This window comes from Culex pipiens, chromosome 3 (assembly GCF_016801865.2).
Source record: "Culex pipiens pallens isolate TS chromosome 3, TS_CPP_V2, whole genome shotgun sequence".
NCBI lineage: Eukaryota > Metazoa > Arthropoda > Insecta > Diptera > Culicidae > Culex > Culex pipiens.
In genome coordinates, this window is record NC_068939.1 from 157103133 (window position 1) to 157124187 (window position 21055).

Genomic DNA, 21055 nt, shown 5'->3' on the forward strand with positions numbered 1-21055 from the left:
GGGCGCGGCTTCGAGGCCGCCTTATCCTCCTAGTCTTCTATCGGATGGGGAAGTAAAACGTCGGTCCATTTGCGTAAAAGAGGTTTTGAGTGACTTACCACACATAACCTTCGGACGCCTAGAAATGAGCAGAAACTTGCAATAGAGACCACAAAAGACCCGGGGGTCGTTAAAGTGGATTGCTTTGGGTTTTTACATCTTTTACAGTTACTGAAATTCTTGATAATTTTCAATGATGAATAATTTTAAAATCTGTTGGTAATTGTTAGGCATGTATCGTTTAGTATTTAAACAAGTCAACAACAGTGATGGAATAATCTTCATCAAAAGAAGATCATTTCGCACTCTTGAGAGATTTTCTTCGTTATAGATTCAAACAAAAAAAAATCGGATGCGAAATTCATTCCTAGTTTCATCGCTCGAAGAAAAAAACTCAAATCATAGAATTTTTTTCAGTTCACTCACCGCATTGAAAACTCCAAAGAGAGAAAAATCTACCCGAGAGAATTCATCGAAAGACTCGGTTGACACATTCATGAATGCATCCGCGAGCGAGCAAACTCTCTCAATGAACTTTCATAGAACTGTCAAAATTCAATCTGTCTTTGTTCGAGCTTTGCCACAGCGCATTAATTTCTGAAAAAAATTCGAAATGGAAGCTAAGGGGAAGCGAACTTTAAAAGCAAAAGTGGAGGAAGCGGTGGAATCGAATGCGGAGCATACAGAGCATAAGTGTATTGCGGCGCCGGGATGTGGACATGTGCAGAAAGGGGCGTTCAACCACGGCAATTTTCTGCGCCACCTCCGCACGAAGCACCCGGACAGGCTCGAGTATCTCGAGATTCCTCCGGCAACGTCTAACAACAAGCGGCTCGCGGCAGAAATGAGCATGTCCCCCAACCCTGGACCAAGCAAGGAACCTCCCATCAATCCGTCTGCCGGCACCCCCGCCAAGAGAGGCAAAAAGGCCAAAGTATCGATTGAGCTGGACCGCCAGCAGGTGTTGTTGGGAACGCTTCAGCTTGTAACAACAAACGCACTTCCACTGCAGTACCCGGAGTGGTCTGGGTTCCAGAGCCTGGTCCAACCAACGTGGTCAGCATTTCAGCTCACCATGAACCGGAAGAATATGGCGGATCTTGTGACACAAGCAGCAGGAATCATGCGCGGTTTGATCAAGGAGCAGGTCTCTGGGAAGTCGGTCAATTTGTTGATTGACAGTGCAACCCGCAGGAATCACCACTCTCTTGGGATTTCGGCACAGTTTTTTGACGAGGCTCAGCACAAAGTGGTGGTGAGATCTCTTGGTAAGTCACCGTTTCTGATTTTACACTCAAAATAATCCAAACGTTGATGCTACCTGAAAAATCACGTAACCCTGATTTTCCCCTCGCTAGGCTCGTTTTACGTGACACACGTAAAAATAATGTGAAAGTGTTCTGGAAAAAATAGGTTTTCACGTTGAAGTTACGTGAAAAACCTTATGGTATTTTTCCACTAGGTTTTTTCATGTAGCTTTTATGTGTTTCGAAATGTAACTTCAACGCACCTCTTTTCCCGAGTTCGTCAAATTTCTACGTGACTATTTTAGTATGAAAATTTAGGGCGCATAGTGTAGACCTGCTGCCGGACCGACGACGCTGAACTGTGCTCAAAAAATTTCTTTTTAAATGTATAAGTTGGTAAGTAATATTAAGTTTAAATTGTTTCTTCTTGCTTATTTATGTTTGTTTTTTTTTTTGTTTCAGAGACCGGTCTCTGGCAGACGCATTTCATTTCTCTGTGGCCTCTGGAATGGTGGCCGCTGCCAACATTAGCGGTATCCTGAAGTCCTGAAGGACCGCTAGAAGGCGATCCCGGTTTCTTCGGTTGGACCGGTGCAACTGTGGTGACGCCACCAGAAATGTCACGGACGTGGTCATCGCCGAGTGTGTTCTGGTGTCCAACTTTGATCCAATCGTCTACAACGGGTGCTCTGCGGTCACCCTCATGCCGGCAATGACGGGTCGATCTGCCAAAATGTTCATTGTGTTGGTGGGAAGAACAAGAAGTATTGTGCGTTGCAACGGTGAGACCGTTCAGAAGAAAATTATTGATTGATAAATAAAAAAAAATATAAAAAACTGAACTCAATTTCTTCTTATTTATATAAAAAAAGAATGAAATAAGCTCCTAAACCTCAAAAAGAAACATAACTTTTACTACGACAAACATGTAGAAATCATCGATTGATTCATTTAGCTTTTACGTGTGAAACACGTAGAATCAACGTGAAATGATCTGGCCAAGAAAATTTCAATTCTACTAGCGTCACTTCATATAAGTTACGTGAAATTTCTAGTGGAAAAATACCACATAGCTTTTCACGTAACTTCAACGTGAATATTTTTTTGAGTGTACAGCTGGGCAGCCCTTACCATAGTACAAACCCGGTAGTTGGACACCGTTTGATTGACACTTGATAATAGACAGCTTTTATGTTATATATATATTTTTTTATTTAATAATCTTTAAAATGATTAGACACTGAAAAAAACTAACTTTGAAAGCAATACATATTTCAAACATTTTCTCTTGTTAAATCGCGTTGTTCAATTGGCAGGGTTGTACTGCGATGATGTTGTACGTGGTAACTTATTTTTGCATTTTGAATTACAGCGATAAAAGAGGTAATAAATCGACAAACTGCACGGTTCCTTGCTGAAACAATGAAGCAAGAAGCGATCGATAATTACAACGTGAAGCCACTCCAATTGTACACTGTGGTATCGGACAACGCCCCAAATGCTAACTCATCAATTCGTAAGCTGGGATACATTTTGAAAAAAATGATCGAAGAAGGATCGTCGGATCTTTTGACCGCGGAAATCGCGGAAGTTGAGGAATGTTTGGCGTCGGTCGGACCTCAGAGGATTATGGACATGGACGCGATGGACGAGGCAGAGGTGGACGAAGACGGTTCGGAGAGCGAAGACGATCAAGCCGAGGAGATTGTAAATTGGTCAGAAGAACCTGCGGCGGATGATCTAGAGATCAGCGAAGCAGACTACGACCTAGAAGGCACCCGTTGTGCTGCACACTCTTGTCAGCTGGCCGTGTGGGATGTCCTTAAGAAATCGACGAAAAGGATTGAAGTCATAAAAAAATTGGTGAAGAACACTCGCCTCATCAAGTATCGAGAGACTTTCGTGAATGAAAAAGGATCGTTCGCTCCTATTTCCAACGCTACCCGCTGGAATGCAGTTTTCCTTATGCTTAAAGCGCTCAAAGATCAACGTGCCTTTTATTTGATGCTGGAGAACAAATTCAGCGAACTTGGTAAGAGCAGTTGACTATTTAAATACTCCTACTCCCCTCAGTATTTGTTTTCCTCCCCCTCATGTTTGGTTCTCTCTCCCACTCTTGATCCTCTCTGTTATTATCTGTTTTCCCTCCCAGTCTCTTCATGATCAGTTTTTCCTCCCTCATCGTAGGGGAACTATACCCTTTCTCAGCCTATTTCTATTATCGGCCTATCAACACTTTGATAACGAATTACAGCTTTTATAAAGTGTTTTTGACTGTTCCAAAGTATTAAATAGCTCAAATAAAAGTGAGCAAGCAACTCTCCATTGATGAAACATCTGAAAATGTTGATTTAATAGCGGAAAACGGCAAAAGTGATGAGAATTGGTCGAACGGCTTAGAGTGATTAAAATGGGTATATTTCCCCTATATGATCGGTTTTACCTTCCTAATTTGTATTGTTTCGTTTTCCTTCTTACATGGGCAATTCTCCGCCAACTCACACAAAATCGGAAAAAGTTGCCGCGACCCCTCTTCGATTTTCTTGTAACATTGCTATAAGGGGTAATTTTGGTCCATGACCACGATTCGATAACTTGTGACGGTAGAAGGGTACGACTCCTTTATTTTTTATGGATTATTACCAAGACACATTTTTCAGGGATTTGTAGCTCGATACCGTTAAGAGATAGAAATTTTTTGTCAAAAGGAATTTTGTATAAAATTGGACGCCCGATTTGGTAGCTTGCTCAAAATTCAAAAAAATCGTATTTTTCATTAAACACATCTCGAGTTTTTTTTTGATTAGGTCCTATAAACATATGAAAGACAATAGTTTATCGGTCCTTTTCAAAAAAAAACTCTGGACATGTTTGAAAATCGCTGCCATTTCCCGTTACACAACTTTCTAAAATCCCGAGGCATTGTATGGGAAATTTAATGTACTTTTCAAATCTGATATAACCCAGAAGGGTATTTTTGTTCGTTTGAGAAAAAAAAATAATTTTAATATACAGCAATTCCCCACGAAAACAGCATGGAAGAACACAAAAGTGCTCGAATCGGGCTCAATATTTTTCTGGGGGTTCCCTGGCCGAAATAATTAGACCTGGGTAATTCTCTACCAACTCACACGAAATCGGGAAAAGTCGCCCCGACCCCTCTTCGATTTGCGTGAAACTTTGTCCTAAGGGGTAACTTTTGTCCCTGATCACGAATCCGAGGTCCGTTTTTTTTATATCTCGTGACGGAGGGGCGGTACGACCCCTTCCATTTTTGAACAAGCGAAAAAAGAGGTGTTTTTCAATAATTTGCAGCCTCAAACGGTGATGAGATAGAAATTTGGTGTCAAAGGGACTTTTATGTAAAATTAGACGCCCGATTTGATGGCGTACTCAGAATTCCGAAAAAAACGTATTTTTCATCGAAAAAAAAAAAACAAAAAAAGTTTTAAAAATTCTCCCATTTTCTGTTACTCGACTGAAAAAAAATTGGAACATGTCATTTTATGGGATATTTAATGTATTTTTCGAATCTACATTGACCCAGAAGGGTCATTTTTTCATTTAGAACAAAAATTTTCATTTTGAAATTTCGTGTTTTTTCTAACTTTGCAGGGTTATTTTTTAGAGTGCATTAATGTTCTACAAAGTTGTAGAGCAGACAATTACAAAAAAATTGATATATAGACATAAGGGGTTTGCTTATAAACATCACGAGTTATCGCGATTTTACGAAAAAAAAGTTTTGAAAAAGTTACTTTTTGCGTTTCTCTTTGTTTCGTCGTCCGTGTCTGTCGCGGGTGACCATGAACGGCCATGATCGATGACAACCAACTTTTTCAAATCTTTTTTTCGTAAAATCGCGATAACTCGTGATGTTTATAAGCAATTCCCTTATGTCTATATATCACAATTTTTGTAATTGTCCGCTCTACAACTTTGTAGAACAATGTTTTACTCTAAAAAATAACCCTGCAAAATTAGAAAAAACACGAAATTTTAAAATGAAAATTTTGTTCTAAATGAAAAAATGACCCTTCTGGGTCAATGTAGATTCGAATTGAACATTAAATTTCCCAAAAAATGACATGTTCCAAATTTTTTTACAGTCGAGTAACGGAAAATGGGAGAATTTTTAAAACTTGTTTAGTGTTTTTTTTCGATGAAAAATACGTTTTTTTCGGAATTCTGAGTACGCTATCAAATCGGGCGTCTAATGTTACATAAAAGTTCCTTTGACACCAAATTTCTATCTCATCACCGTTTCAGGCTGAAAATTATTGAAAAAACCTCATTTTTCGCATGTTCAAAAATTTAAGGGGTCGTACCGCCCCTCCGTCACGAGATATCAAAAAACGGACCTCGGATTCGTGATCAGGGACAAAAGTTACCCCTTAGGACAAAGTTTCACGCAAATCGAAGAGGGGTCAGGGCAACTGCTGTGTGAGTTGGCGGAGAATTACCCACCTGTATTTTTTTGTTTGGCCATTAGGCTGTGTTAGGGTGGCCCGAAAAATTGCAAACTTACCACCTTTCATTTGCGTATAAGACAGCTAAAATCGATTGAAATGATGGGGAGTTATATATTTTTTTTAAAGTGGTTTTAGCGAAAATCGACGAAAATGGTATTTTTTCGGGCCACCCTAACACGGCGTAGATCACCCTTATGGCCAATCAAAAAAATACGGGTCTAATTATTTCGGTCAGGGAACCCCCCGATCCGAGCACTTTTGTTTTTTTCCATGCTGTTTTCGTGGGAAATTGCTGTTTAATTTATTAAAACATTGCAGTGCTTTTTTTAAGAGTATAACAATGTTCTACAAAGTTGTAGAGCAAAAAAAAACAGAAATTTATATGATATATAAACAATAAGGGTTGTATGTATTTTTCACGAGATATCATAATTTTACAAAAAAAGTTTTGTGAAAGTGATGTTTTTTTACGAAAATCGAAGAGGGCTTCTGTGTGAGTTGGCGGAGAATGACCCACATGCATCACAGGTTTTCTTGTAATCTACCTTGTGATCAGTTTTCCTATCTGATTATTCTTTTTATTATTTATAGAATTTTCCAAACATTGGACATTTATTAACGAGTATTGTGAGGCGCTTGAACCAGTTTTCCGACTGACCATCTATCTGCAGCGTGAACACGTTCCACTTTCTGAGTTTTACGCGCAGTGGATCATTTGCCAGGCATCGCTATTTAATTTGCAAAACAATAAATTGGCGGTAAAGTTATTAGCCGCAATGGAACAACGCCTCAAGAAGCTTACGGAGACAATTCAATTCAAGGCCGCTCTCTACTTTGATCCGCGATTTAACTATATCGGTTCGGGAAAAATAATAACCGAAGACAAAGAAGCAGTTCAGGTAATTACATCCCGTTACATCCCACCCAAAACCTTTTTCACCACACTCCCTCTAGCAAAACAATTCAAAAGGTCCATTGTAGGTTTGTCAAACTAGAAGAGACGAACTGTCATTTTTACACGGGACACTCACTTCGTTTGGTAATGTGTATGAGCTCCGTGTCAAACTAAAAAGTGACCCCGTTCGTTTGAAAAAAATATGTGTCAAACCATCGGGGTTTGAGTGTAGTTCTCTAAGATTTCGCAATTTTTTTCGCGATTTTTTAATATTCATTCTTATGATTTAAATGAAACTTTTCCATGGATTCCATATGTCGAAAAAACATCATTACTTTTTCAATGAAATGCTGCATAAAACTTTGTGGGCTGGTTTGAAATTCTGTATTTTGAAAAAAGATTATTATTCATAAAAACCGCAATTCCAATCGAAAACAGCATGATTCGAAAAAAAAGTTCTCCATCCGGCTCAACATTTTTCTGGGGGTTCCTTGACCGAAATAATTAGACACGTATTGTTTTGTTTGGCCATTAGGGTGACCTACGTCGTGTTAGGGTGGTCCGAAAAATTGCAATTTTTAAAAACACTTCTTGAAAGAAGAGCACCCCTGAAAAAACAAAAGATCAGAAAATTTCACAAAAGTTTATTTTTTTTTAACATCGAAATTCTGACCAATACATTCCGAGATATCGTCAATTGCTAACTCGTCTGTTGTTTGCTATCTTGTGACAACGACCATTTAGTACAATTCGAGAAAATCGTATTTTAAAGTTTGATGATAAATATTTTCAAAACTATGGATGCTAGAGTCAAACTTTTTGAAGCAATCGGTTTGTATACTATCGCTCTAAGTTTCAACTAATTTGGTTACACCAGTTAAAAGATACAGTACACAGAAAAAAATGATGGTAATATTCATCAGGAAATGATGACAGATTTTGTGGCAAAAAAGTGATAAATTTTTCTCCTAAAAATCATGAATTTTCATCAGTTTTTGTTGAATATTCATCAGGTTCACATTTTTCACATTTTTAAGTAATATTACACAAAAAAGAGGTTATATTCAACCAACCAAATTTGAAACCTTTCAAAATTCAACTTTTTTTTCTGTGTAAATAATGTAAACAAAAATCTAAAAAGCACGTGTCACAAGTGTCACACAAACTTGAAGTGTGTTTCGAAAGTATAATTGTACTACGTGTCACAAGTGTGCACAGAATTCCCATACAAACTAAAATAGGTTTAAATCAATAGTAATAGATTGCATTGCCTTTAGAAAATGTGTATCAACATTAATTTGTGAAAAACACGAAAACTTTTCCACATTTTCCAACAACATGAAACGTGTCACAAGTGTGCACGATCATTTTGATGATAAATTGGTCTATGTCACAAGTGTGTATTGCGATATTCGGGAAACGGAATTGAGTTCCCAAAAATGGGTTAAAGCATCTTGGAGTGTTTATTATGTATCAACGACTAAAATGGTCTATGCCACAAGATATCACACAGCCGACGAATTTCAAGCTAATTAGGTGACACTTAGAAACAATCGTTATCATCGATTTTTTTTTTTATTTTCGTACAATTCCATGCACTCTGAAAAATGATGTTCGATTGGCACCAACCCGATTTAAAAATAAAATATATAGGAAATTTTCTCAGCTTTTCAAGAAAGAGCAAAAACCTAACTAACCTAACCTAGCACGGTGTAGGTCACCCTAATGGCCAATAAAAAAAATACCTGCTTAATTAAAATAGAAATACAACTTTAAAATTTGACGAAAGATTTGTGAATTTCTATAAAATTACTCAATTTAGAAACTTGTTTAGGGAACATCCACAAACCAAGTGAACACTTTTTTGGATACCTCAACCCTCCCCCCCCCCCCTATCGTGGACAGTTTCCATACTAAAAAAATCTTTTTTTGTATGGAGCGTGGACAATCGCCAACACCCCCCCCCCCCTCCCTAAGGTGTCCCCGTGTTTTATGGATGGTCCCTTTGCCATAAAATTTAAGGGCCATGTGGACAGTTAGCTCGGTAGGGAGGGATTAGTTGACGATTGTTCACAATGGTAAAAAGTGTCCACGTTGTTTGTAAATAGATCCTAATCGTAGTTTTTGAGTTTTTGTGATTAAATCTAATAATCTGAATTAAATATTTCAGCGGTTCTTGCTGACATTATGGACACGGCTCAATGCCATCGATAGCACCGAGGAAGACGAGGAACCGGCAAGCAGCGACGCGTCGACTGAAACGAATAGTTTCATAAAACAGTATTTGGACACATATTTCCAAAAGGACGCTGTTGTGGAGGATGCCCCAGTCACCAAGCCGTTGGCCAAGATTCACCGGCTGATTAAGGAGTTAGAGTTTCAGCCAAAAGTGTTATTGGAGAACCAACAATTCGACGTAATGAAATACTGGATGAAGCAGCGGACGGGTCAGCCGGAATTGTATCGCTTAGCCATGGTGGTTCTTTCAGCGCCATCTACCCAAGTCATCATTGAACGATCTTTTAGTGCATTGAAACTCATCCTTAGTGATCTGCGACAGCGGTTGTCTGACCCACGCATTCAAGATTTGATGATCCTGAAACTCAACCCTGATTTGCTGCCTCGTGTTGTGCAGATTTTGGATAATGAAATTTAAGTTCATTTCGATTTTGTAACTATAAGCAACCTGTAATGTGATACTGTTCAATTCTCTTTAAAATAAATTGAAATACAAATAAATATTAATTTGGTATGCTGCTGATTGTTTTATGATTCATAAATAAGACCCAGCTCAACCAACTCTAGCTTCAACCACTACTCCTATTCAAAGTTTGAAAATAAGCCGTCTCCGACTCCACTCCTCAAACGAGATCCGACACCACAAACTCCGGCTCCGAACCCGACTCCACAGCCCTGGAAATAATACAAGAGGTCCCGCCCGTGTGGATCAATCGGACCGCGCACTGGCTCACAATCCAGAGGTTGCTGGTTCGAATCCCGCGGCGGGCGCTCTAAAATTCTTTGTGTAAATATGGGTATTCGGCGCCGTCGCTCCGTGCCATACTTTCATACACTTAGGAGCCCAGGGCGGCGAAGTCCTTGTAGTTAAAAAGGAAGACACTAGTGGTTGGTACTAGCAATGGTGGCCGACAGCTATAAAGTCAACTTCGTTTTTTTTTTTCATTCATCCCTGGAACAAAGCTACGTCATTTGCGCATGTCACTTATTACACGGTTCATTGGCTCAAGAACCGGGGTTGGGAGTTCCGAGGATTCCTTATGGACAATTTGGGGTTGCACGGGAAGCCGGTCGAAGCTCATGATCGTTTTCAGCTTGGGGTCACCAGGAGTTGCTGGTTTGTTTAGCGGATGCCAAGGGGTGGATGGATTACCAGGAACAGAGCTTACGGGCCCGCTGAGGTTGGGCGAGCGCCTCTTTGATCGCAACATTCTTAGAATATCGCCTAGGTAGATTCTATCAAAACAGTGTGATTTTGTTTTGATTGCATAGAGTAAAAGTTGATATTGTTGACATGTTTCAGTCTAAATAGGAACTGATAATCTTAACAATTACTAATATTAATTTATATTCACAGTTAACCTAACAATTTTGTTTATTTTATTAAAAAGAAACAGTGTTTGGTACATTACAGCAAATTTAATTTGAAAAAACTAACAATAAGATAACCGTCAAAAATCGGTAATTTCACCCAACAAACGGCAACATCACGAGGGCTTGATGTTCTCGTATTTCATCAACTGAGAGAGAAAATTCATGCTCGCTCTGGGAGATGAAGCCGAAAATGAATGAATTTCAATCAGGCGAAACACCAACGAAATATCGAAGGGCAACAAAAAAAAAATCCTTTCGATGTTTCATTTCGTATGGAGCGAAGAATCATTGGCGATGATTTTTTTACAGTTCGGAAGAAGAATTATTTCATCGCTGATTGAAAATCGCTTGAGAAAAATGAACTTTTGATTTTTTTCCATCGCTGGTCAACAACATGAACAAATCTTATTGTTTATTTTTTTTAAATATTTTCTTAAAAAAAGAGCTACATAAACTTGCGAACACATTATGACACTGGTTACAACCTGAGTCGGGCGGAGAAGAATACACCTAGTTGTCAGTGTCAGCCACTTGCGAACTGTCAGTGAGAGCCGCCTTCATTTTTTGTTACTGTTCTTATTTGGTTGGAGCAGTATTGTATTTAAAGGAAAATAAATTTAAAAAAGTATTTTAATTTGTAAATGTATTTTTGGACGTAGACCGTTCATTAAATAGAAAAGAGGCCAAAAATATGTAATAAACGTTTATTTGTTTTTTGCTAATTTTTATAAAAAATCAGTTTAAAATATGTTTTCATGAGATATATTTCCTTATGACCATAAATCAAACAATGTTATGTCATACATACATGTGCCTAAACTAAGACTTATTAAGTTGGTAGTAGTAGTAGTAGTAGTCAATGTGTTAAAATATATAAATCGTTCCTTCAGTAGAACCCCAGCTTTGAGGGAAGTGACGCAAATTCTCTGGGCGAAAATGCGAACAAAGAGGGGAAAACGGCGAGCTGGAGGTTAACACGGATAGATAGGAAGCGGAACCGTTTTCATAAGCCACCGTTTTTCAAAAAAATCACTCTGCAAAACCGGCATCTCGGAAGAATGATCACGTCACAGCGAATTCACTTAACTTCCACCACAGCTCGGGTTTTGCATTTTATTGCAACCAGAATTGAAAAGATGGAAAACAAAGTTCGGCAGTACCGGCGTTCACACCGACGTAGTTCCTCCGCTGTCGGGCGCGGTTCCGGATTAAAAACAGAAGGATCGCTCTCGACAAGCAGTTCGGCTGAGCTGAGGAGGATCTTCAACGAGTTCAGCATCCAGTTGAAACTCAGCAAGACCTACTCAGATCAATTAAAAGGGATCGATTTCATGTTGCTGTCATTTGTTTGAAAAAATATTATCATTATTTTTTATGTAACTTTCATGATTCCCGGTCCTAACCTGGTCTCCGCACGGAAGAGGACCTAAAAAAATATGTTATGAATAAAAAAAAAATTGGCAGAGAAAGTTGCATCACATGAGTCATGCACGATCTTGAGCACTGTTTTGAAATGTGCTGCAAGAAAATTTGAATTGTCAAGAAAGCCAGATGACGACTGACTGGAAATTTATATGCGAAGAGAAATTATCTTGCACAAAAAACAAAAACAACAACAAGAAAATGAATAAGAATAAGAAGTCCTCTTCGCTTCTCCCTCCCAGGTTACAACACTTCGACGTCGTCGTGCTATCATGTCGCACCCGCCATTTTGACGTTCCGAGAAAAACGCGTTTTAATGTTTGACCTTGAATAAACAAAAACGAAAGCACGCAATGTAAACAATAACAAACACGTTTTGTTTGGCTGACCATTCTGTGCATTGTCCCGAAGTTTGGTTGAAGTTGGTTGCTGGAGTCCCCGTTATAATTAAAAATGTTTACGGTAGTCTAACTTGTACGTGCGTCAAACGCATCCTGACCTGAAATCCCTTTGCCCTTTGTCGCACTTACATCAATTTTCAGGGAGTGACAAGATAGCGCGACAGGATTGAAACTTCTTGTATATGTAGAGTGACATTTTTCGGAGCTTTTTTGGTTTTCATTGAATATCTCAGGATTGAAATCGAATTTTGGGAATCTGTGAAGGTCAAAAGATGAGGCATTGTGAACTGCACAAAATGGCGTTGTTAACTCAATTTGGCCCAAAATGCACGTACGACAAGTTAGCACGATGGCGACGACTTGCTCACAACGTATCCTAAACCTTATACCTTCTCCAAATTTATCCAAATTAATGCTAAACTTAAATGGGGACATCGTGGAGACTTTCCCTTATCCCCTTAAAACATCAACATTTTTCGTCTTCATTTCTTTGTTCCTGGTGCGTGGTGGGGGATTTTGTTTCAAGTGGAATTGGTTCTTTTTATTTTTTTTCAAATTCTATTCAACTTGAGCTTAGTCAATTATCATTTCCCACGAAGAAATCCAGTCTTAGCAGTTTTAGCAGTCAATAATGATTTTCTAGTGGAATTTTATTTCAAGTTAAAGTTCTCCCAAGGTCAAATAAGTATGGTTCACATTAAAGAAAGAATTTTCATCTAAATAGTGTTGTGTTTGTCACGCTTGGTTCAAAAGTTCCTAAATATCACTCAAGGACCTAATCAAAACAAAAAAGTCTAGAATTGTTACTTAGTAGGAAGGTATCTCAATGAACTATTCAACAATGTGTCATATAAAAGATATGGAAGTCATTTTCATTACGTGTGCTCCGAGGTCCGGTAAAAAAGCATAATAAGTATCACTTGAGTTCTAGTTCTAGTATAACCTCTTTGAGGAAAGCAAGACTCACTGAAAATGCTTCTCAAACGCAATTGCGACAGTCGTTGTGTTACAAACTCAAAATACAAAACAAAATAATTTTAAATGAACAAGTAATTCCATCAACCCCATTATACACGCAAGCCAAAATTTGCGGGAAAACATTCCCTTAACTTTCCCGAGAGATCTCCCCCTCTTTCCTTCTTTTTGAGGGGGAAAACTGTTCCCACAAACTAGTTTTTCCCTTCCATGAACCAAAGGAAAACTCAATTTGGGAACCATTTTCTGCAGTTTTTCACCCAGCAGAATCAAAAAGCACGGAGGAAGTGTGTGTGTGGAAAGTTTGTAATTTAACACTGGGGCGACTTTGGGACGTGAATTATTGGGCGAACTAAATTGCGCATATTTTGCGCATGAAGGGTGTTGGTGCGTGTGTGTGCGACTGTGTGTGTGGTTGTGTGGGTGTAAGTGAGAAAGTTCCGATTTTGGGTTGAAAAATCTGGTCCGGCGAGGGGAAGGTTTTGCCAGTTGCTGTGATACGGGAACCGGAACAAGGGACCACATTTCTGCAGAGTATCATAAGCTTAAATTTGAGGAGAATTGCGTGGGGCGGTATTGGGGCGACTTTCTGAACTGAGACATGTTTTGAATGTCAAAATATGCGAAAGTTTTTCATAGTTTTTGTATAATTTAAAGTTAAAATTTAAAAAATTTCGTAAATATTTCTATAAAATCAGTCTCATCCCAAGCCAATCAACGGAATAAAAATTCATTCGTTTTCCCCTCCCCTTTAAGATCTTACTTGTTGCCACATTGAATTGCCAATCGCTTCATTTTGGGGCTCAGGACGATTTCCCTCTCCTTCGAAGGCCACCGCAGCCATTCATCTTCTTTTCACACAGATGGCGCAACGGAAGAACGAACAAAAAATTAAAATGGCCCCAGCCTTAGAATTGGGCAATGCTCTAAAGCGATAACAGAAGGAAAAATGCCCCAGTCTGGAACGGAAAAAAGGCGACCACCACCCCATAAAAAATGGCTCCTCGTTCGTCAATGAGGCCTCATGAATAACGAATGGTCACGGTGAATGTTTTCAGGGGATTTTTTATTCTTCTTATTTCGTTCAAATTATTATCTCTCGGGTGGTTTGCGAAAATATTCATTCACGAGCGATTCAATGATTGGTATTTTTCTTCTAGCTTTGATCAACCCTGAGGGGGACAATGAGAGGAGGAGGGGGGAAACGCCCCGTCTTGATTGACGTTTGGGTCATGCTGCCGCATATCGAACAAATCATTGAAGATAAAGGACAGATGCCGTCTGTCACCGTTGATGGGGTCATCATTAGAGGAACGAAGCGTTTTTTTCGCTCAATTGTCAACCACCTGTCAGATGAGGAAGGAGGGAGGGTGTCGTTAGTGGCACTTTTTACAAATAGAAGTGATTTGTTTTGTTGGATGGTTTTATTTATTGTTTCTTGTTTCTTGTTTCTTGTTTCTTGTTTCTTGTTTCTTGTTTCTTGTTTCTTGTTTCTTGTTTCTTGTTTCTTGTTTCTTGTTTCTTGTTTCTTGTTTCTTGTTTCTTGTTTCTTGTTTCTTGTTTCTGGTTTCTTGTTTCTTGTTTCTTGTTTCTTGTTTCTTGTTTCTTGTTTCTTGTTTCTTGTTTCTTGTTTCTTGTTTCTTGTTTCTTGTTTCTTGTTTCTTGTTTCTTGTTTCTTGTTTCTTGTTTCTTGTTTCTTGTTTCTTGTTTCTTGTTTCTTGTTTCTTGTTTCTTGTTTCTTGTTTCTTGTTTCTTGTTTCTTGTTTCTTGTTTCTTGTTTCTTGTTTCTTGTTTCTTGTTTCTTGTTTCTTGTTTCTTGTTTCTTGTTTCTTGTTTCTTGTTTCTTGTTTCTTGTTTCTTGTTTCTTGTTTCTTGTTTCTTGTTTCTTGTTTCTTGTTTCTTGTTTCTTGTTTCTTGTTTCTTGTTTCTTGTTTCTTGTTTCTTGTTTCTTGTTTCTTGTTTCTTGTTTCTTGTTTCTTGATTCTTGTTTCTTGTTTCTTGATTCTTGTTTCTTGTTTCTTGTTTCTTGTTTCTTGTTTCTTGTTTCTTGTTTCTTGTTTCTTGTTTCTTGTTTCTTGTTTCTTGTTTCTTGTTTCTTGTTTCTTGTTTCTTGTTTCTTGTTTCTTGTTTCTTGTTTCTTGTTTCTTGTTTCTTGTTTCTTGTTTCTTGTTTCTTGTTTCTTGTTTCTTGTTTCTTGTTTCTTGTTTCTTGTTTCTTGTTTCTTGTTTCTTGTTTCTTGTTTCTTGTTTCTTGTTTCTTGTTTCTTGTTTCTTGTTTCTTGTTTCTTGTTTCTTGTTTCTTGTTTCTTGGTTCTTGTTTCTTGTTTCTTGTTTCTTGTTTCTTGTTTCTTGTTTCTTGTTTCTTGTTTCTTGTTTCTTGTTTCTTGTTTCTTGTTTCTTGTTTCTTGTTTCTTGTTTCTTGTTTCTTGTTTCTTGTTTCTTGTTTCTTGTTTCTTGTTTCTTGTTTCTTGTTTCTTGTTTCTTGTTTCTTGTTTCTTGTTTCTTGTTTCTTGTTTCTTGTTTCTTGTTTCTTGTTTCTTGTTTCTTGTTTCTTGTTTCTTGTTTCTTGTTTCTTGTTTCTTGTTTCTTGTTTCTTGTTTCTTGTTTCTTGTTTCTTGTTTCTTGTTTCTTGTTTCTTGTTTCTTGTTTCTTGTTTCTTGTTTCTTGTTTCTTGTTTCTTGTTTCTTGTTTCTTGTTTCTTGTTTCTTGTTTCTTGTTTCTTGTTTCTTGTTTCTTGTTTCTTGTTTCTTGTTTCTTGTTTCTTGTTTCTTGTTTCTTGTTTCTTGTTTCTTGTTTCTTGTTTCTTGTTTCTTGTTTCTTGTTTCTTGTTTCTTGTTTCTTGTTTCTTGTTTCTTGTTTCTTGTTTCTTGTTTCTTGTTTCTTGTTTCTTGTTTCTTGTTTCTTGTTTCTTGTTTCTTGTTTCTTGTTTCTTGTTTCTTGTTTCTTGTTTCTTGTTTCTTGTTTCTTGTTTCTTGTTTCTTGTTTCTTGTTTCTTGTTTCTTGTTTCTTGTTTCTTGTTTCTTGTTTCTTGTTTCTTGTTTCTTGTTTCTTGTTTCTTGTTTCTTGTTTCTTGTTTCTTGTTTCTTGTTTCTTGTTTCTTGTTTCTTGTTTCTTGTTTCTTGTTTCTTGTTTCTTGTTTCTTGTTTCTTGTTTCTTGTTTCTTGTTTCTTGTTTCTTGTTTCTTGTTTCTTGTTTCTTGTTTCTTGTTTCTTGTTTCTTGTTTCTTGTTTCTTGTTTCTTGTTTCTTGTTTCTTGTTTCTTGTTTCTTGTTTCTTGTTTCTTGTTTCTTGTTTCTTGTTTCTTGTTTCTTGTTTCTTGTTTCTTGTTTTTTGTTTCTTGTTTCTTGTCTCTTGTCTCTTGTCTCTTGTTTCTTGTTTCTTGTTTCTTGTTTCTTGTTTCTTGTTTCTTGTTTCTTGTTTCTTGTTTCTTGTTTCTTGTTTCTTGTTTTCCGATTATTATTTTTTACAACTTTAAATCAAAAGTCGTTTAATCAGTTTAAAACATTCAAGCGTCACAAACCGGATTATATTCCAATTACAGATCAAATACTACCAGAACTATTACAGGCTGGACGTGTAATCAAATATTTTGTGACCTTCATTTTGTTTACACACACACATGTCGCGAGCAAAAACGCACGCATATTTTATGTGCCTCGTTTGGAGTACATTTGCAAACATTCCTCAGGATCAGGTAAACAACCGCGCACTTCTGTTTTCCGGTTCGGCCACTTCGTTGACTGAAATTCACTGATCAGCGAAGCACAGGTCGTAGCAGGTTGAATTTGAGAATTGTTCGAGATTTCTTGTTTTTATTTCAAAATCAAATGTTGATTAAAATATTTGTTTCGTAGTTTTTTGCTAGATTTTTTTATTTTTATTAAAAAGCAATAATTTACGTTAAATTGTCTGTGAGCGAGCACAAAAATAAACCACGTGTTTACCCACTCAATCTCACGGCTATCATATTTCGGAAAATGTCACGTCCCTATCCCAGTCACGTGGTCAAAGGTCACGCAAATACCCCGCACACACACATCGCACTTGACGGTCATGTTTCAATTCGACGAAACCACTCGAGCCTGCATAAAAAAATGCCTACTCGAATGTGTAGGCCGGTCGTTGATGGAATTTTGATGAGATCGGAAATGAGTGGGTGCAGCTGGCTAATTTTTGAATTTGATGATTTATTTATGTTTCGATTTTTCGCGATTTGATCCTCACAATTCACCACCTATGAATGTGTTTACTTATTTATGATGTGCCAAAAGCAAGTGATTGAAAAATCCTCACGTTGCGACCGCTAAAATGGGAGCACTGCCATGCGGTGCAGCGACGACGGTGCAAATCATGGCTTTCCACCTAAGGTACTCGCGATTGAGTGTGTAGTAGTGCGGTTGTCAAAATCGTTACCTCTGACTCCAGGGCCTCGCCTCGAAACGTCATACAGGAACAAAAGCGGCGAACCGAAGATTCGCGTGACGTTTTGGAATTTTGACAGTCTGGAACGCATGAATTACCCCTTTATCGGTTTCCCGCACGGGTGAAATGAAAATTGTTGCACATGGCTGAATTTGGAAATTTTGCAAATTATCATAATTTATGCTAAATTTCATAATTTAAACAACAATCTAAAGCAAACTTGTTTAAAAACTAAAGATAAACTAAAGGCACGATGATTTGTTGCGTAATATTGCTTAGAATTGCGATGAAAGCGGTTTAAATTGAAAAAAAAAAATTTATTTCTGTTCTAGAATTCAACGTAATTTTGTTTATTATGTATGACTTTAAAATAAGTACGCAACGATTTTAGAAAATTTTACACAAAATGATTTTTTTGGTTCGTCCACAAACAATCTCATGTTGGTAAACAAATGACGCCATATTGCCAATATTGTTCGGTAGCTTATATCAGGCCATCGCCGGGGCCCTGTCTGACTCTCTCACTCCACTGACACTGACATTGTTTATATTTTGGTTTTCCTTGCCCGGTCCATGGTTCGTTTGCTATTGTTTTGGTTTAAGTGGCACGGAGTCATGCACTCACACTAATGCAAAGCAAGATCGCGAATACCTATGATATACAGCCTTAGGTGCAAAAATCGGAGAGGGTCGGGTACAACAGTACCAGAAAAAATCCCGATTTGAGCTGTAATTGCTCATTAATGATGTTTAAATTGATGTTACCATCAAAGATATTTCATCAAGTCATTGCTAACCTAATGTGATTGTAATTGAGCTTAAAATGGTTAAAAATAGAGGGTTCGGCCACATTACCGCTTGATAATCCGTTTCACCGTCAAGTCGGTACTACCCAAACTAATAATGTTACGACTGCTGATCATTGTGTTTTCTTGTGTCGCGTCCAGTTCACTAGCTGCTAGTACAGGCAAACTTTTGTGTCTTTCTGATACGAATTTCAAACTGACCAAGCATACCTGCTTCCACAGATCTTTACTCCTCCAGCAACCAGTTCACGTTCGAGTTCTTCAAAACCGTCTACTCACCGCAGCAGAATGTCGTCGTGTCGCCACTAGCGATGTTCCTGATTCTGAGCATGGTGTACCACGTGGCCAACGAAAAAGCCTCGGCCGAACTTCAACAGCTGCTCCATCTGCCGGAGGACAAACAGGAGGTCATGCTACATTTAAGCCATTTCTTCGATCAGTCCCGGTCCAATGCGGATGGGTACAGAGTTTCTAACGTGATCTTTTCAAAACTCACGCTTAATCCGGCTTTTTACCTACCACTGGAGAAACGGTGCGGAACTGAACGGATCAACTTGACCAATGTTGATGTGGTGGCACTGGCAAACAAATGGTCCCTGAACAAAACTGCCGATTTATTCAGTATCGTAAGCCCTGAAACCATTAATTTCATGAAAATGGTGGAAATAGTCATGCTGAACGTGATTTCGTTGAACGCATCGTGGAATACAAAGTTTACCCCATCTGACCAGCATCCTTTTTATTTTTTGGACGGTGAGCAGGATGTCGAGTTCATGGAGGTTGATTTTGAAGGTAATTACACGAGTCAAAGTAATTATTGGACAGTTGAGATCCCGTATGAGGAAAGTACAAATCTTTCAATGATAATCATCAGTCCAAAACAGAACGTAAATCTAGCTCAATTGGTAAACAGTTTTACCGTAAACGATTACCAAACGATTGATATAAAGCAAGAGCGGAAAAAAATTAAACTTGAGATGCCCAAATTTTCCGCAAAAAATGAACTAAATTTGTTAGATATTTTAATGCAAAATGGGGTCAAGGAAATATTCGAGGATGGCCGGTTTGCTTTCGGGTTGACGGGAAGCCTGAGGGTGGCGCAGTTCGTTCAGAGTGCAGTGATTGACGTGGATGAGACAGGGACATTTGCTGCTGCTATTACGAGTGAGTTGAATTTTTCACTGATATCCTACGACAGAGGAACTGCTTTCTTCATTAATTGTGATATCGATAAATTTTCCAGTTTTCGGTGCGGTTCCGTTTTCCTCGGATGGCGGTGGTGACAATATCATGATAGTTCGAGTGAATCGTCCGTTCATGTATCTAATCAGAAATGTTATCAGCAAGGAAATTGTTTTCATTGGACACTATTCTATGCTTGGAGGTGAGAAGTGTAACGACGCGACCGTTCGAGTCATTTAAAGATTATATTTTTTTAGCATCGCTTCCAGCAACTGATGATCCAAAGAATACCAAAACTCCTCGGTCGTCGTAAACATATATGTTCTGCAATTATAAAAAAACAATGCTATCAGAAAATTTCTTAAAAGATAAGTTTTTTTTGTCTCTCAAGTTGAAGAACACAGTAAAAAAATCCGATGTTAAAATCGCATGCAAAAGCATGCACATCACCTTTGTGAGCAAAAGCAAGTAATATTGTATGAGAAAACGTGTACACAAAAAGCATACGATGTATGGGGAACCTACAGCTACATAGGCAAAGATCCAGCTATATACATTGCGCTGAGATAGCCGAGAGGGTTGGGGCGTGGACTCGGTAATCTGAATATTACTCATGCTGACTTGGTGTTATTTTTGGGGTGAGCAGACCTGATTTTTTTCTTCGGTACATGCTTTTTGTGTATACGTTTTCTCATACAATATTACATGCTTTTGCTCACAAAGGTGACCCAAGTAGCATCGCGAAACATGTTTCAAATGGCTAAGTCCAAACAATGTTTATCAAGGGCGTAAAAAAGTTACATTTGTTACAACCTTTTGGATTTTGTGGGCGACACTTATTGACAACTAATTTGAAACAAAATATAATGAGTGTTTTTGACCTTCTCCTTGCCTCATGGGAAACTGAAAAAGCTGATGAGTTGTAACATATTTTGTTATCATTAAGTTATTTTTGTAACAACTTGACAACTTTCCGATTGATTTTATTAGGTAAGAACTATGTTGTGAATATGTAGCGGTAACATTCATTAGCCAAACAAATTAACGTAATGCAAGATTGTTTTGATTCATTTAGTTTATTTCCGACGAGTGAAAACTAGCGTGGACTTTGAAGAAAAGGAAAGATCATGGTCCATAATCGCTTCCGGATTCCGAAATCTGGCGTAAGAACCAGCGAATTGTAGCGTGTTAAAAAGGCTAAACTGGTCAACATAAATGCAGACCCCATTGAACAGCATGCAGACACCAAAACCTACAATGACTAGCGGATGGATTCGTCCCAACCCCTGATTCGGCCTGACGTCTGCCATAGATTCCGACAATGATGCATTGCAAAATTAGTCTGACGATAACGAGCCTACAGATTTCCCTCAAACCTAACCCAGAGAAGATCTCAAGAATTGGGGAATCGACCACCGGAACATAAAAAAGTGTTTTTTATACGTTTTTGTGCCCAGCAATTCGCTTTCAAAAGACCTACAATCCAAAGTGTCTATTGGATTAACTGGCAAAAGCTGCGTGATGGTCATTTCCGGTCGGCAACTCTTTGTTTTCAGCCTGCACGACACAAATCATGCACTGATG

General features: G+C 38.2%; 2 protein-coding genes across 3 annotated transcripts in view; both read left to right on the plus strand.

Moving 5' to 3' along the window:
* Positions 1-21055, plus strand: part of LOC120413700 (dopamine D2-like receptor) — a 381692-nt gene that overhangs the window by 31343 nt on the left and 329294 nt on the right. The window lies entirely within an intron of this gene.
* LOC120413688 (uncharacterized) lies at positions 6318-10576 on the plus strand. The gene is made up of 2 exons (XM_039574619.2): positions 6318-6657; positions 8824-10576. The coding sequence occupies exons 1-2, from the start codon at positions 6535-6537 to the stop codon at positions 9307-9309; spliced, it is 609 nt and encodes a 202-aa protein (XP_039430553.2). The 5' UTR covers positions 6318-6534; the 3' UTR covers positions 9310-10576.

Excerpts from the sequence above, each read along its gene's own strand:
- LOC120413688 (XM_039574619.2), top strand. The coding sequence starts at position 6,535 with ATGGAACAACGCCTCAAGAAGCTTACGGAGACAATTCAATTCAAGGCC. Across the intron at positions 6,658-8,823 it reads AAGACAAAGAAGCAGTTCAG|CGGTTCTTGCTGACATTATG; the intron begins GTAATTACATCC and ends TAAATATTTCAG.